The following is a 17353-nucleotide window of genomic DNA, read 5'->3' on the forward strand; positions in this document are numbered from 1 at the left end:
GTAGTTACACTTCAAACTACTAGCAACATTAAACACAACTCAATGTAAAGAGCACCTAAAGAGAAAGCTGGAGCTATCTCAGTTCACACTGAATTAACTCACAACAACAATAACTAAACAACTGAGAGCAGATGGTCTCTCTCTGGCCTTATACAGTTTTCAACTTGCTGAGATATTTCTAGTACTTTCGGCTTATTAAAAATTATTAGAAAACAATATGAGGGTTGAATTAAATTACAGCTAACACAGTGGTCGGTTACATGCAAAAACATTGTGACAAACACATTGCAGGCAAAAATGTCGTGAAGAAAACAATGCAAGGCAAAAATGTGTAGTACAAAACATCGTGGGAGAAAAGAAAGCCAAGAGGAAACATCACAGTTCTAAACATGTGGTAAAAAAATAAGTGGTTGAAAATAAAGGGGTTAAAAAACTTCGCAATTTAAAAACATTGTCGTCGAAAATATTGTCGTAAAAAATAAAGTACCTACAAATCACCGAATGATGATAACATTGCACACACACATTTTACTGTTTTTAAAAGTTGTAAATGCATTTTTGCATAATGATTTTAAAATGAAAGAGGGTGAAAATATTAACAACACTTTAAGAATAAACGGAAACAAAACAAGATATAATTTTCTCTAAAACAATAACTGATTAACAAACATGACAGAAAATAATTTGATAATTAACTAAGCAATTAATTTTTATACAGGTAACCTCATGCAGTTAATCATCTTCCTTTTTCTAAACATTTTTAGACTATTTTTCATGAAAAATTATCAGTAAAACTTTATATAAAAAAAGATTAATTTCATTAATAATAACAGAAAAAGATTAATTTATTAATAACCTTTCTTAATTAACTATGCAAATTTAAAATTAAGTGCTATAGAGTTGAATTAATTTTCTACCCATTTTCAATTTTTAAATGATTAAGTTTCCTTCTTAGTTTTTCAGCAAAATTTATTAGTTTATTCAAAAGTACGAGATATAGAAGTAAAAAATCCTTCTTTCCTCCTGCGTCCCAGATCATTATTCGAAAATGCACTTACTTTTAAAACCTGAAAAATGCATCTGTGTAATGTTATCGTCATATGATGCTTTGTAGGTATTTTATTTTTTATCATGATAGTTCCAACAACGATGTTTTTAAACTGCAAAGTTTTTTAACCACTTCATTTTCGACCACGATATTTTAGAACTGTGATGTCTTCTCTTTGCTTTCTTTAATCCCATGACATTTTTGCCTTGCGTTGTTTTCGTCCACAATGTTTTCGGCGGACACCCAGTGGTCAATTACATTTACCCAATAATAATACTTATTATGGTAATAACAGGGAGCAGACAAAAATGTCACCAAGTTTGGTGACTTTTGGCGATTTCTTGCCAAATTTGGCGACAAAATAAGTTGCGATAACCATTGTTAGCTTGGTGTTATCTCACCAAATTACTTAGATACCAATTTACTTAATGTTAAATGCACTTGCCCCTGTATTCCTACTGTTCTGGCATAGCTTGTCTCTTTTAGATTTTTCTTATATTACATTGCACCGAAAAATACAATTTCACATATAAATGGACTAAAATTACCTATCTAAGTACAAAATTTGTAAAAATATCAAGTATACTTGAGAAAAATGCCTTCAGAGCTTTTGATAGCATTGAATGACACTATAAAAATCATAAACTAAATAAAATCATGACCTCTTAAAAACAGGCTCTTCAAACTATAGTGTATAGACTGGAAAGACACCATGAGTCTCCTTAGTGCTGAATAAGCTGCTTGTCTTGAAGCATTGGCATGTTTGATTGAACTGTGAGCAGAGACATTTCTGATAAAGCCTGGGTATGTGAACTGTAATATTTAGTCAACAGTATTAGCAAAATGAACAAAATCAATCTATGATTGTAAAGAAAAGATGTCACAGTTTTTATGCAAATGCCTGAGTGTCTTCTTTTAAGAGGAACGTTTTCATGCACTGGTTGGAGTGCATGAAAAAGGAAGATACTGATTGCTTTCCTCTTACAAAAGGCTTCGTGAATGAAAATAACATCAAAATTTAAGAAAAATTACAGAAAAATATTCATAAGCATCTTGACACTTTGAAAGACTTGCTCGAATAGTATTTTCCAACAGCTCTGAAAGCTTTAAATGAGTTGAAGTGTTTGGCATTGAACTAAAAACTGTGTTTGAAAACCACAGCGAAGTAAAACCTGTATTTCAAAACTAAGGTTTACACGAGTTTTGACTGTACTGAAAAGATTAAGTCAATAATTTGTCTGAGAAAGCAAAACATATTGCTGCCTTTCTCGAATACACACCTCTGTGCAACAAGATTCTCCATTTATACAAGTACATTCATCTGCAATCACAAAGAGAAAACTATGCCAAAAATTACAATCACATGCGTGTCTTTAAAAAGGTTTCTATGTTATTTTTATATTGCTTTTAATTTAGGCCTATTATTGTAATACAGTGCACTCTGATTCTAAAATTATACTGAAATTGTTCTCTGTAAAGAATAATAAAAATTTTTATTCACAAACAATGGTTGAATATACATTTTAATTAAATTTGATATAATGATTAAATTAAAAGAGCTGTATTTATTGCATGTATCTGATTTATTGTTGTTCTCACCAATAATCTGTTGCATTGCAAATCGTTTGATTTATTAAACTCTGAATTTTTTTTTTTTTTTTTTTTTTTTGGCTTAATTTTGACAAAATAACCATGGGTATTGGTTGGTAGCTGAGAATAAACCAAGATATTACTGTAAATTTCAAAGTTTTTAAAATAATTTCATTGCATATATATCATACTACTGTTTAGGTATCTTTTTGCTTCACAATTCCATTACTATCTACCCCTCTTCCCAATATAACATTATTAACTTGTAAGACACAAAGTACACTTAAAAGGTTGTGCTGTAAATTAACTCTAAAAGGGATGCCATGAGTTAAAAAGTTTGTGAACTATTCATTTAGATTCTTTATTTTCTATTATTATACAACGGTTGGGAATTAGAAACTCCTTAAAACAAAAATTTCAATCTCTTTTATAAAAAACACAGATAATAAGAGAAATGAGATGCTAATTGTTCAGATAGTGAATTATTTAAGCAACTCTTTATCTTTGCCATTCTAAGATAATATTACACAAAACTATTGCAGTTAATAAATAGCAGTAGTTTATTCTTAAATATGATTTTCTGTAACTAAGGGGAAGGGAGATTAGAAGTACACAACCGCATAAATTATGAATTTTTCTAAAATCATTGCCCAAATTAATAATTTTTAAATGTCCCTAAAATCAAAGAAAAAATTAATAATAAAAATTCAATATGCAGAATGAAATACTAGACTGTAATAGAACAACTCTACTAATAATAAGAGTTATGCTTAAAAGAATGAGTAAATTATAGTTTTTACAGTAGATGCCCATTAATGTGATTGTGGTTAATGTTATCATTTGGATGTTATAATCAAATTACTGAAATCCTGCCTGCCCATTTGCATACAAAAACATGGAAATTACTTTGCTAATTGTGATCAACAATCCAAGTTAATATGATCAAAATAGTATAGAATAAATTTTTTGAACTGAAGTAAAGTCCCAAATAAGGTCAGAACCGATTTTAAAGATGGTATTTGCATGTTATCGCAACCACCTAAGTAAAAATTGCCAAATTTTCAGTAGTCACCAAACTCTAGCATGTGAATAAAACATCCTAGGGTGTGTATAAATATGCATGTGTATAAACATGCTGTGCATAAAAATTTTTTAGGTAATCACATCCATATGCATTGTAAATTCATTGAATCTTTTTTTTCTGTAAAAAACCACCAAACTGTGCCAGAGACCAAGGATCAAGGCATTCTGATTACAGAGTATTTCTGCAAGATAACTGCAATTATCTCCACATCGTTGTTAATAAAAATAAACAAAAAAAGAGAAAGCATTCACTAAAATGAAAGGGATTATGGGAACCATTGTGGTTTGAAGAAAGGAGCTGGTTAAGAGGTTCCTCAGGGACAAGAGTGATAACAGTCTGTACTTAATCTAAAAAAAGAGGCAATTAATCCACTTGCAGTGTAACACACGAGCAGAAGTCAGGAGAGGGAACTGCAGGCACACAGCATGTGCAAGGTTGCCATGGAAATGAGCAGCACAACTGCATGTGTGAACAACTCAACAAAGCTAGTCTTTGAGAAAGGTAAGAAGAGTGTAAACAAAGAGAATTTACTAAAAACCTTGAAAGTGGTCAGGGAAGGGTGGAGAGGTTATGGATCGAAAATGAAAGGAAGAGGAATGAGAGGAGAAAGGAAGAGAGTGGGGAGGTGTCGGCATGTTATTCTGCAGATAAAGCGTTAAGTTGAATAAAACATTAAGTGAATTAAATTTAGAATAACAAATTAAGACTGCAAAACAAATTAAGGAAAAATTAAACCCAAGGTGGTTGTGCTAATATGTAAGTACCATAAAAATTGTCAAGTGACAGAAAAATGTCACCATGTAAAGAATTATTATGTCACCAGAGAGCTTGGTTTTGATTTTAATCAATCATTTAAAACTAAGCACCTTTAGTTTGATATCAATTTTGAGGGCAGTCTGGCACGGTTCCTTTCCTTCAGGAGAAAAAAAAAATTTTTTTTTCAGAAGAATGCCTCTTTTTTCCTTGCTCTTGGACAGGGAAAAAAAAAAACAACATGAAAACATCTACTGAGGTTGCATTTTGTGTCCAATTTCTAATTTTACATTACCATGCTCTCTTTCAATGAGAGATGCCACATTAGAGGTTAAGCATGGGTCAAATAATTCCAGAAACATTATGAACAGTACATAAACAAATTTTTGCCTTTTTACTTCCTTGTACGAAGTAAAAAGGAAGTATTCTAATCGTGGAAAACTTCAGGCAGCATATTTCAACGAAAATATCCATTTTGACTGCTATCGAATACAATTTAATGATATTTTTGCTTGACATCTGTACGTAAGGACTGAATAAAGGACTCTTTTCCCCTAAAAAAATTATAAAACTGATTTTAAATGAATTCTGAAGAGAAATTTTCGTGGTGTCTGTGCGTATGTACGTATCTTGCATAACTCAAAGACGAGTAGCCTCAGAACATTGAAATTTGTATATAGGATTGCTATACCATGCAGATGTGCACCTCGTATTTTGGTTGCAATCGGCCACACCAAAAGTATATAAATATATGTATATATGTCATAATAAAAGCACAAGGAAAAGACGGAACACTGAAAATGCGTGATTAGATCCATATTGAAGACGAATTTTGATTGCGTAGTATGCTAGGAATGCTAACTTGGTAATATCTAAAGAACTTGGCAGTCGAGGCAGTTTTAATTCCATTTTTATTTGCAACTGATATTTGTGGCCACAATCACTTGGCACTCTAGTCGTTATAAATATGTAATGATTTTTAAAGCGTAGATGAAAGCAGTAGACCTCCCAACAGCTTACGATACTGCGTAGATGATCGAGAAGACCGTAGTGGCTTGAAGGTGCCAGAGTGGAAAGCATGATGACGCAGTTTAGCACAACATATCTTGAAAAATCACAATCTTTATTTTTTCCATGCATATCAAATAATCCTTTTTCAGACAAGATACTTCTTAATAATATTTGAATAGATAAATTGCAGTTTGTATTAGAACGTCATCTTAAGTAAGTAAGCAGCAGCAGCATGGTTTAAAAGCATCTTGCCAGCAGGAAAGCTATGCGGTAAAAAGGGAAAGGTTATAGTACTTTGATAGGAAAAAGGCTGGGAGTGGGAAGTTTCAGTTCACAGTTTTGGTTTAGATTTAATTTGATTGGACAAGAGGTATCTCCATTAAAACATTACGTAAGATAGAAAACTCTGGAACTTGTGAGAAGAGATGAATTTAGGGGTAGATCATCAAATTTAGAACGTTAATTTTGAGGTCGTCAATTATTTTTTTTTGAAACAGCTATCATATTTTGTTATATCTTACATATATATATATATATATATCCACTATGTTACTCGGCTCAGTAATCTCAATTTCTTTATCCTTATATGTTTGTAAATTGGGCACTTTTTGCTTTAAAAGTTATTGAATTATGTTGTGCTTATCTTCTGGTTAAGATTTTTATGCCTTTAGTAAATCTGCATGCGATATTTTTAGAATTATTAACAATTTAAAAGTTGTTCAAGTGCCGCTAGGCCTTTTGCAATGGCGGCAATGTTTACATTAAAAACAGCAGAATAGTAGATTTGTTGCCAATCATGCTTTATCCTTTCTGGAATTTTTTCGAGGAAATAAGTGTTTAAGATTTACTTCGTAATTTTTAATATAGAGATTTTGAGTTTTTATGTATTTTTGTCTTGTCGCGAAGTGAGAACTGAATTAATTAATTTAGAAATACTAAATCATCTGTGAAATTTTTTTCTTAAGTTCTTTTATACATCATTTTAGATTTATTATAGTATTTCAATAGAATATATGACAATGATTAGATAATTCTTAAGATGATATAAATTTTGTGCATTCTGAGTTAAAAAATAAATGAAATTTAACGCTGTTAAGTGAACCTAGGGCCAGAGTGTAGCTATGGTAAACAAATATAGTGAATTTTAAAGAGTGCATTTATTCTATTGTTGTTTATGCGCTAATGACGAAATAAATTTAATTCAATCCAATAAGTTTAGATGAAATGCAAAAAAAAAATGCATATAATTTAATATTCCGTACAAGGAAGTCGTGGTGTACACATCAGATTTTTTTAAATTAAAATCCTGTGAAAGTACCCATTTTTATATTCCTAGTTATATTTATATTAAAATAGTTAAATTCTGTTCTGTTTAGAAGGGTGTTTTTTTTTTTTTTTTTTTTTTTTTCTTTCTTATTGTGAAATGCTATCATTCAATTAATGTATCAAAAACAGCAATGGACAGATGTGATCGCATTAAGCAGCACCTTATGTATAATCAAGTACATCATTATAAGTCATTTTAGCAAAAAAATTCTTACCATATAACGATCATTCATTAAAATAAGTAGGAAAAAAAATAGTGTGAAAGTAACTTGAAATAAAATAATGATTTGTTTTCATTTTAACCCTCCGAACATGGGATCCATAAATAATGTGCTCACCTGTTACATGGGGAATGTTTTCATCGTATCAGAAAAAAATGAAGTGATCAGTTTCACAAGATAAAGGGGTAAGAATTTTTTTATACTATTACGAATGTTGTACCCATGGTCAGAAGGCTAATTTAGTAAGTAACAACATCCCCTTCCCCCACTTCTCTGCAAAAGGATACCTCACAAGGCTCATAACGAGGCCTCACAGTGTACTTCATAACTCAATATTAAATACACAATACACATTCAAAAAAATGTTTAATAAAGTAAACAAATAAATATTAAGTTTTTTTTGTAAATTTTGATACCCTTCAGATCATAATTGCTCTTTATTTCATAAATTATGGTTTCATATTTTTTACTGTATAATTTCTGTATGCCATCTTACCAGATTTAAATTGATGATCTATAATCCGGAATCACCGAAGTCCCGACAAGTCTGGATTAAAGACTTTTAACTGTATTAGTAATCTGATAAAATTCTTTACGCAGCACTTTCTCCCCACTTGTTATTATTACGCACTTTGTACTGTATATGAAATTTCGAACAAGTATCTGTTTAAACATTTTGTTTTCCCAAAATGATCTTTCATTGCAGCACAAGAAGAGTGTTCCAATGGTAGTAAAAACCAACATCATATTATGGTTTTCTGACAAAAGTTTTCTAATATGATGATAACTTTGTCTTCGAGAAATCTAATCACAATTTTTCTTCATCATTTGACAGTTACAAATTGCTTAATTAACAAAAAAGCAGTTGAAATTGCTGAAAGGAAAATTACAGGACTGATGATCGATGCTCCTTTTTTCCAATTATTCATACTGATTGCATAACTATTCAAAAAGTTAAATAAACAAGTTACCACATTAAGAATTTTGGTGCATACTTACTGATGCCACATAAATTTAAAAGCATCAAAAAGAATATATTGGAACTAGCATCTCCATTATATCTTCAACATGGACATTAATTTTAAATATGATAATCTTTTTAGAAAAATGAATATGCCATTTACCTAAATTTAAACTATTGCATATCAGAAAAATTCACTGCTATATATATTCTAATATTAATAATAAAGAAAAAGAGAGAATTACTATACTTTCATACCTAATTCTTCCCATACTGCTACAGTTCTGTCGAAGGAACATGTGGCAATAATTTGTCCGAACTCGGGATGTGCCCAAGTTACTTTCCAAACAGATCCACAATGAGTCTACAGTAAAAGATACAACATAGGCTTTCAAATTTCTAAATAATTAATATAGAAAATTAAATTTTATTCTAAACAAAATTATTTTATTTGAGTTCAAAAATAAGAAGATTAAACAGAAAAGTACTTTTTGATTATTCACACCCTGCACGTAAAATTCACAAACTCATTGCTCCATTTGGAGAGAATTCATGAAATCATTCACAATCTTGGAGAAAAATATTAATTTGAGTTATCCATTTCAAAGATGCATCCAGTAACACCCTTTATTTATGTTCTTTTCTGCAGATAACATGCATACTTCTCGGAGGCATTATACCAATCGTCATATTTGGGAATAATGTAGTAAATGAGTTACAGTTATCTTCAACCTAGTTTCTAACTTGTATTCTAATACTTTGCTCGGAAGTTTTCACATTGTATTTTCATAAAAATTTGGTCGTTTAAAAAGTACACCTTCAAATTTTTACATTTTCTATTCTTGGACATAATGGCATATTTCTGAAGAAATGCAGTGCTTTCTTTTTTCTCAGCCAGCAAACTCTACAATCTGTCCCAGCAAAAACAATGTAATAATAATTTTAACAATGTAATTAAAATTAATGAAAAAATACTACTAAAAAAAAGACTTGAATACTTTTTACCAATTCTGTAGGTTGCCACATAAAATACTTTTTGGCAACATGCTGCTCTGCTTCATTAATTGCCTCATTTTTGTAATATTTTGGTAAGACTGTGGACAATCAATCAGAAAGTACCAAAAGAATAGATATTTTCATTGGAAAAGATGGTTAAGATAAAACTATAGATTTACCTAACATTCATGAATACTTCCTTACTATTACAGTACAAAGTCTATAATCCGGACGTCCATAGTCCGGAATGATCTATAATCCGGACCTCAAAGTTACAAACTTTATGCACATACGTAAATGCATTATGCATTTACGCATGTGCATAATGTGTTTACACATGCATGTTCAATGTATAACAGATGGTATAAGCTAGGCTAAAATTATCTAAGGCATTTCAGTTAATGTTGCAGATTGCCCTGTTCCTTAATCTTCTAATTGGATCCGGCTTATTATTTTTTGCAGACTGTTAGATCAATTTTATAAAAATTAACCTTGAACTTTCGATTATGTCAAAAAGAGTTTCCAATTCTGGAGCTGCCAATGGAACTACAAAGCGAAAGCATGTTTCGATGTCCAATAAACAAAAAGTGGAATTGCTGCAAAAAATGGATAAAGGCTTATCCGTCTAAAAATTATGCGAGAAGTACGGCATTGGAAAGTCTACTACATATAACACACGAAAAAGGAACTTTTTGAATTTTTTGTGGAACCATCTTAAACAACTTACATTGAAAGAAATGTTTAATAAAGTAAACAAATAAATATTAAGCTTTTTTTTTTTTTGTAAATTTTGATACCCTTTAGATCATAATTGTTCTTTATTTCATAAATTATGGTTTCATATTTTTAATTGTATAATTTCTGCATGCCATCTTATCAGATTGAAATTGATGATCTATAATCCGGAAAAAACCCTTATCCGGAATCGCCAAAGTCCCGACGAGTCCGGATTACGGACTTTGTACTGTATATGGCCCATTTTTAAACGACGAAAAGATTATCAATAAATCACAAAATTATGTCATAATCATGATCACTTAGAGTTTTCTCACGGTGCGAAGAGCACAAACTAAGTCATGTGTTATCTTATTTTCTTTTTTCATGTACATGTTAACAATTCATGATCACTTATAACTTGCTCACTCAGCTGAATATTCTGTAGGTTAACATATTTCTCTTTTTCCAAAATATTTTTACTTACTGACTGACAAAGATGCTAGACGTTTCTTTGAAGAAAGACAGCTCATATGGGGAAAAAAAAAAAAAAAAAAAAAGTTGGCATATTTCTTCCACAATACTTGATATAGGCAGATTATGCTGCCAAACTGGAAATTTTTTTCTCATTCAGGTTTCATCTATTAGAAAACACATTCTCTGCAAAAACAGTGAATTATGTACAAAAGATGATTCATTCAGACTGTTAGCAAGCATTTCACACAGAAAGTGAAAGAAACTGATTAGACACATTTTACTGGGAATTTAAATTTCATTTTCTAGATAAGACCTGCTCATACACAAATGTTGAAAGACTGTTGGGCAGCAGAATAAAAAGCAACAAGATTCGGCTCACCATACAGCATCTTGAGTCCTACATCATAGAGTTCATGTCATAGAAGTCCTTGGAATGTGAAAAATGCTTTTGATGCCATATTAAAAGCAGTAACTTGTCCAAAAATATGACACACACAAAATACATATTAGAAGTAAATATGAACTTGGTGATACTTTCGACTCTATTTAAATAATAATATATTAAATAATGCTAATAAGAAAGGACTTGTTCATTTATTATGAAAAAATGATACAATAAACATAATTTATTGAACTCATTAATTTTAAGTGGTCCTTTTCTATTGTCAGGACTGGATACAAAAATGTATGCATGCACATACATGTATATGCGTGTGTACAAACACACATATACATACATACATATATTTCTGAATGCGATACTAATAACAGGTAAGTACCTAACAGCATATCTATTGTCAAAATATGTAACAGCGTTTATTTATAAAATATTACACAAGATTTATTCCATTAAATTAACAAAATTTGTATCTTCCAAAATTTTATTTTGCAATGGAAAGGAGCAGCAATTTTTTAAAGTAAGGCAGACTAAGAATTCCATACAAGAGCAATCATTCAAAAAAATTGGAAACTTTAGTACTAAAACTGGCCTAGGTTGCCACATAAATATCTTTTAGTACCATCATGAGTAGCCTTATAACTATTTTAGCAACATACTTCTTTGCCTCAGGAATACATTTCCATGACTGTTTGGCAGGAGGCATGGAAAATCGGAGAGTACTAAAATTTTTATTAATTAAAATACTGCAGCTAATGCTCATAAAATTTCGAAAAACCTAGAATGAGAGGAAAGGGTTTATATCGAAATGTAACAGTAAATCGAAACAGTAAAATTTATGAAGAATTCTCACAAGTTTACATTAAATATTGTATCAGTTATTAAAAAATAAAGAAAATTAATTTTAAAGAAAAGCATTTATTATTTTTAACTTTCTGTATTAAGCACTGACAGTGGATTAAATTTAAAAGATAAACAATAAATCTCTTTGTGCAAAAAATAGTAGAACTTCAAGGCTTCATTCAAAATAAATTAAAAACCTCATTTTTTTTTCATAAAATGACCAAACCTGCCAAAGATAATGGATGATATATCCTTGGTAGCATATTATAATGTGAAGAACATAATGTAAAACATTCTTAAAAGACTCTGTCCTATGGATAGTTTTAATATCAAAATTATACTTTTGAGTTTAACTAATTTTTTGCATTATTTTCATCTTTCCCTGAATAATTTGCAGGTGAATGGCACTATATATTATGTAATATTTTATTATGTGAGTCTACAACTAGCTAAATCGCATGGAAATCTTTAACTGTTGCTGATGCCCTTACTAATAAATTTCCTGAAATATGGCCTTTTTCTCCCTCTTTCCAGCACGGCTTTGTGGTGTAACAGTAGCACACTTGGTATATATTTGAGAGGTCCAACTCCCGAAGAGGACTTTGCTCATTTTTTGTCTCCTGCTTCAAAATAGCCTAATGACTCTACAACCAAATTAAATATCAGAAGGTTACATTTAAAATTATATAAGATTTTGAAAAACAAAAGTACATTTTAGCCATAAAAAGCAATCTGTTTCAATTGCTATGATATCCTGCTACACATGAAAGTTATCATCATTCATGCTTAAGACACAATAACACGCCGAATAAATACTAATTCAGAAGTCAAACAACAAAAATCAGCGTTAATTTGCAAAATTTTCACAGGACTAGTTTCGATGGTTTTACCGAACCATCATCTTCAGCTGCAAAACCGCAAATGAACAAGATAGGAAATAATGTTTAGATAAGATAAGAAAGCCTGGACAAGAATAAGCAAGTGGCGCCATCTGTTGGCGAAACCAGAACTAAAACATAATTTCTCTAAAAGCCGAAGGCAAATTTGGATTGGAATTAGGATCGTTAACTAGAACAGAAAGATTTTTATGAATGTGAAATGCCTCTAGAAAATCCAGTTCTCCAATGGAAGATGTTTTTTGAATAATTTTGGCAGCAGAAAAATTGAAAGTGTGATTTTCGGACCAACAATGTTGAGCAACAGAAGACTTCTGTGTTTCCTTTTTTCTAACATATGCTTCATGTTCTTTGACACGAAATTTTAAGGCTCTCTTAGTTTGGCCAATGTAAATTAAACCGCACTGGCAAGGAATCCTATAAATACCCCAGGAATTCATATCCGGAATGGGGTCCTTGAGTATAGAAGTTGGAATTTTATTGATGGGAGAGTAAACAACCCGAAAGTTAAATTTCTGCAAAATATGTGCAACTTTATAGCTAATTGATGGAAAGAAGGGAATGACAACAGAATTTTTATAATCTCCTAAAATAAGAGTGTGGCTTTTGGTGTGTTGAGATGAGAATTTTTTAACTGCTTGATTAATAATGTTGGGTGAAAAGCCCCTGTCAATAGCTATTGCTTTTAAATAATTTAGTTCTTCATCAAGGGCCAGTTTGGAGGAGCAAACTTGAAGAGCACGGAAAACATAGGAATAAAATGAAGCTAACTTTTGTTTAGTCGGATGACATGATTTAAAGTGTGGTGGAAGGCAAACTGATGAAGGTTTACGGTAAACTGTAGTACTGAAGTTGGATGTGTTACGTGTGACCAGAATGTCGAGAAACGGAAGAGAATTGCAAGTCTCAAGTTCAAAAGTGAACTGAATAGCAGGATCAATAGAATTCATTGTTGAAAGAACTCTATTTAAATCATCTTTATTAGCTTCAAACAGGGTAAAAGTATCGTCTACGTAGCGGAACCATGCTGGGAAGTTTAAAGTTTCAAACAATTTTGATTCATAATAATGCATGTAGATATCAGCCAGGATGGGACTGAGGGGGCTTCCCATGGCTAATCCCTCAGTTTGCTTGTAATATTTATTTTGGAAAACAAAATGTGTTTGTTTCAAACAGAGTTGAGTGAGAGAAATTAGCTCATCAATTTCGATGCAAGAGAAATGAAATTCGCGAAGTCTGGTTTCTAGATATCTTAATGCACCCTCCACTGGGACATTGGTGAATAATGATTTTACATCAAAAGAAACCATGAGTAAATTACGAGGAGAAATGTTTTTAACCTTTTTTACAAACTCTATTGAATTTTTTATGGTGTAAATGTTATTGTCTAATAGAGTGGAAAATCTAGAAACTAAATATTTAGCTAATGGATACGAGGCAGTACCTAAATTTGATACAACAGGGGGGAAAGGAATACCACTTTTATGAATTTTGGGAAGAGCATATAATCTGGCACAATTCGCAACAGATGGGATAAGCGAATGTTTTAAGTTGCTTGAAATGATTTGCGAAGATTTGATCGCAGTTTTTATTTTGGATAAGTCCGAAGGTGAAGGATCTTTAGGGATCGGATTATATGGTCCTTCGTTTAAGAGTTTAGTGACACCATCGATGTAAGTGTTCTTATCCATGACGACTATCTGGCCACCTTTGTCGGCCTTTGAAATGACAATATCCGGGTTAGAATGAATCTCGCGCATTGTAGCTCTTTCTCTCGCAGTTAGATTTGGTTTCAAAGGTTTATTATTGAATTTCACATTATGAGCGATAAGAAATGATTAGGCATCTTATCGCTCATAATGTGAAATTCAATAATAAACCTTTGAAACCAAATCTAACTGCGAGAGAAAGAGCTACAATGCGCGAGATTCATTCTAACCCGGATATTGTCATTTCAAAGGCCGACAAAGGTGGCCAGATAGTCGTCATGGATAAGAACACTTACATCGATGGTGTCACTAAACTCTTAAACGAAGGACCATATAATCCGATCCCTAAAGATCCTTCACCTTCGGACTTATCCAAAATAAAAACTGCAATCAAATCTTCGCAAATCATTTCAAGCAACTTAAAACATTCGCTTATCCCATCTGTTGCGAATTGTGCCAGATTATATGCTCTTCCCAAAATTCATAAAAGTGGTATTCCTTTCCGCCCTATTGTATCAAATTTAGGTACTGCCTCGTATCCATTAGCTAAATATTTAGTTTCTAGATTTTCCACTCTATTAGACAATAACATTTACACCATAAAAAATTCAATAGAGTTTGTAAAAAAGGTTAAAAACATTTCTCCTCGTAATTTACTCATGGTTTCTTTTGATGTAAAATCATTATTCACCAATGTCCCAGTGGAGGGTGCATTAAGATGTCTAGAAACCAGACTTCGCGAATTTCATTTCTCTTGCATCGAAATTGATGAGCTAATTTCTCTCACTCAACTCTGTTTGAAACAAACACATTTTGTTTTCCAAAATAAATATTACAAGCAAACTGAGGGATTAGCCATGGGAAGCCCCCTCAGTCCCATCCTGGCTGATATCTACATGCATTATTATGAATCAAAATTGTTTGAAACTTTAAACTTCCCGGCATGGTTCCGCTACGTAGACGATACTTTTACCCTGTTTGAAGCTAATAAAGATGATTTAAATAGAGTTCTTTCAACAATGAATTCTGTTGATCCTGCTATTCAGTTCACTTTTGAACTTGAGACTTGCAATTCTCTTCCGTTTCTCGACATTCTGGTCACACGTAACACATCCAACTTCAGTACTACAGTTTACCGTAAACCTTCATCGGTTTGCCTTCCACCACACTTTAAATCATGTCATCCGACTAAACAAAAGTTAGCTTCATTTTATTCCTATGTTTTCCGTGCTCTTCAAGTTTGCTCCTCCAAACTAGCCCTTGATGAAGAACTAAATTATTTAAAAGCAATAGCTATTGACAGGGGCTTTTCACCCAACATTATTAATCAAGCAGTTAAAAAATTCTCATCTCAACACACTAAAAGCCACACTCTTATTTTAGGAGATTATAAAAATTCTGTTGTCATTCCCTTCTTTCCATCAATTAGCTATAAAGTTGCACATATTTTGCAGAAATTTAACTTTCGGGTAGTTTACTCTCCCATCAATAAAATTCCAACTTCTATATTCAAGGACCCCATTCCGGATATGAATTCCTGGGGTATTTATAGGATTCCTTGCCAGTGCGGTTTAATTTACATTGGCCAAACTAAGAGAGCCCTAAAATTTCGTGTCAAAGAACATGAAGCATATGTTAGAAAAAAGGAAACACAGAAGTCTTCTGTTGCTCAACATTGTTGGTCCGAAAATCACATTTTCAATTTTTCTGCTGCCAAAATTATTCAAAAAACATCTTCCATTGGAGAACTGGATTTTCTAGAGGCATTTCACATTCATAAAAATCTTTCTGTTCTAGTTAACGATCCTAATTCCAATCCAAATTTGCCTTCGGCTTTTAGAGAAATTATGTTTTAGTTCTGGTTTCGCCAACAGATGGCGCCACTTGCTTATTCTTGTCCAGGCTTTCTTATCTTATCTAAACATTATTTCCTATCTTGTTCATTTGCGGTTTTGCAGCTGAAGATGATGGTTCGGTAAAACCATCGAAACTAGTCCTGTGAAAATTTTGCAAATTAACGCTGATTTTTGTTGTTTGACTTCTGAATTAGTATCATTCATGCTGTTAGAAGTTTAAATGAACGGAACAATTTAGTTAGATAATAAAGAGTGATAAATTATTGATATAGCATATAAAAGCTTAAATGAACTTATCGTAATTTTTTATGTTGCATTGCCACTGTTTATCCACTTTCAAAGTTGTGTATTGTGGTTTTTTTTTATGCCCAGATCCTGTAAATTTGAAAATACTCCACTTATTGCAGTCCCAAATATTAATCTCTTTTTTCCCCTTCCCCCCAAAATGCAAGGGAAAAAATAGAACTTATTTCTTTACAAAAATTAACCCAACTTATCAAAAGTTAATCAAGTTTATATTTAAACCAAAATGAACTCCTTATTGATTGTATTGGGATGGCATGCTTATAGACTAATCACATCATTTGGTGACAACAAAAACGTATTAATAGTATTACAAGCTCTATAATGGTATTACAAATCTCTCATGTAGGGAAATTTTTTTCCTAAAATTATAAAGTATTTCAGGCACATGAGCCTTCTGGCTCATTGAATGCCAGTTAGACTTTTACTATACTACACAGATACTTTTACTATACTACACTATTCAAGAAAGAGAGCTATAAATTTGCAATAATCTCATCTATTCCATTATTTCAGCAAACACCACAAGCCTGCATCATCTTTATAAACAATTTAAAATGTATTTAAATGCTTATAAAAATATAAAATCAGTATATCAAAATATTTTTGCTCTTGAAGACTAGAGATCTATATACAATAAACTAATAGTTATAAATATAAACTGATATTTTTATTTAAAACATGCATTATTCCAAAACTGCTTTCTTGCCTAATTCTAAATTTTATATTAGTGTAGTTTTCTTCCAATTAGAAATTTAGTGATTAGCTATTTTTTCATAACTGACTGAAATACATGTACAAAGAAAACAGTTGAACATAGAAGTACTGAAAATTGTAAAAAACATTAGCTATATATTACCTTCCATGATGCAGTACAATGCCATTGCTTATCTTCTCCTAGATCCCAGATCTGTAATGATATATTTCGTAATGATATATTTGATAAAGTTAAGTAATATTTATGAAGACTAATGTTGAGAATTTCTGTCCAATAACAAATGATATATTTGAAGGTTACATAATGTCATTTATAAATTTTTTTGTCCAGTAGCAAACACACTGAAGCACATTAGAACCAATTGGTTTTAAAAGATGCCATAGATTTTATTGAAATGCTCAATACAAGTTTATTGTCAAACTAACTTATTTCTACAAGTTTGTTATCAGA

General features: G+C 31.5%; 1 protein-coding gene across 2 annotated transcripts in view; it reads right to left on the bottom strand.

The window, feature by feature from the left end:
* Nup44A (nuclear pore complex protein Nup44A) overlaps positions 1–17353 on the bottom strand; it is an 84182-nt gene that overhangs the window by 47615 nt on the left and 19214 nt on the right. Inside the window, exons 2-3 of one of the 2 annotated variants that reach the window (XM_085807385.1) lie at positions 17045–17095; positions 8253–8358 (exon numbers count right to left, since the gene is read on the bottom strand). In XM_085807385.1, coding sequence (XP_085663511.1) covers positions 8253–8358; positions 17045–17095 — 157 coding nt within the window. The remainder of the gene's footprint in view (positions 1–8252; positions 8359–17044; positions 17096–17353) is intronic. The other variant, XM_085807391.1, reaches the window with a different exon arrangement.

Source organism: Stegodyphus dumicola, chromosome 1 (genome assembly GCF_044657685.1).
Source record: "Stegodyphus dumicola isolate Sdum_Otavi_A_Nest chromosome 1, ASM4465768v1".
In the NCBI taxonomy this organism is placed as follows: domain Eukaryota; kingdom Metazoa; phylum Arthropoda; class Arachnida; order Araneae; family Eresidae; genus Stegodyphus; species Stegodyphus dumicola.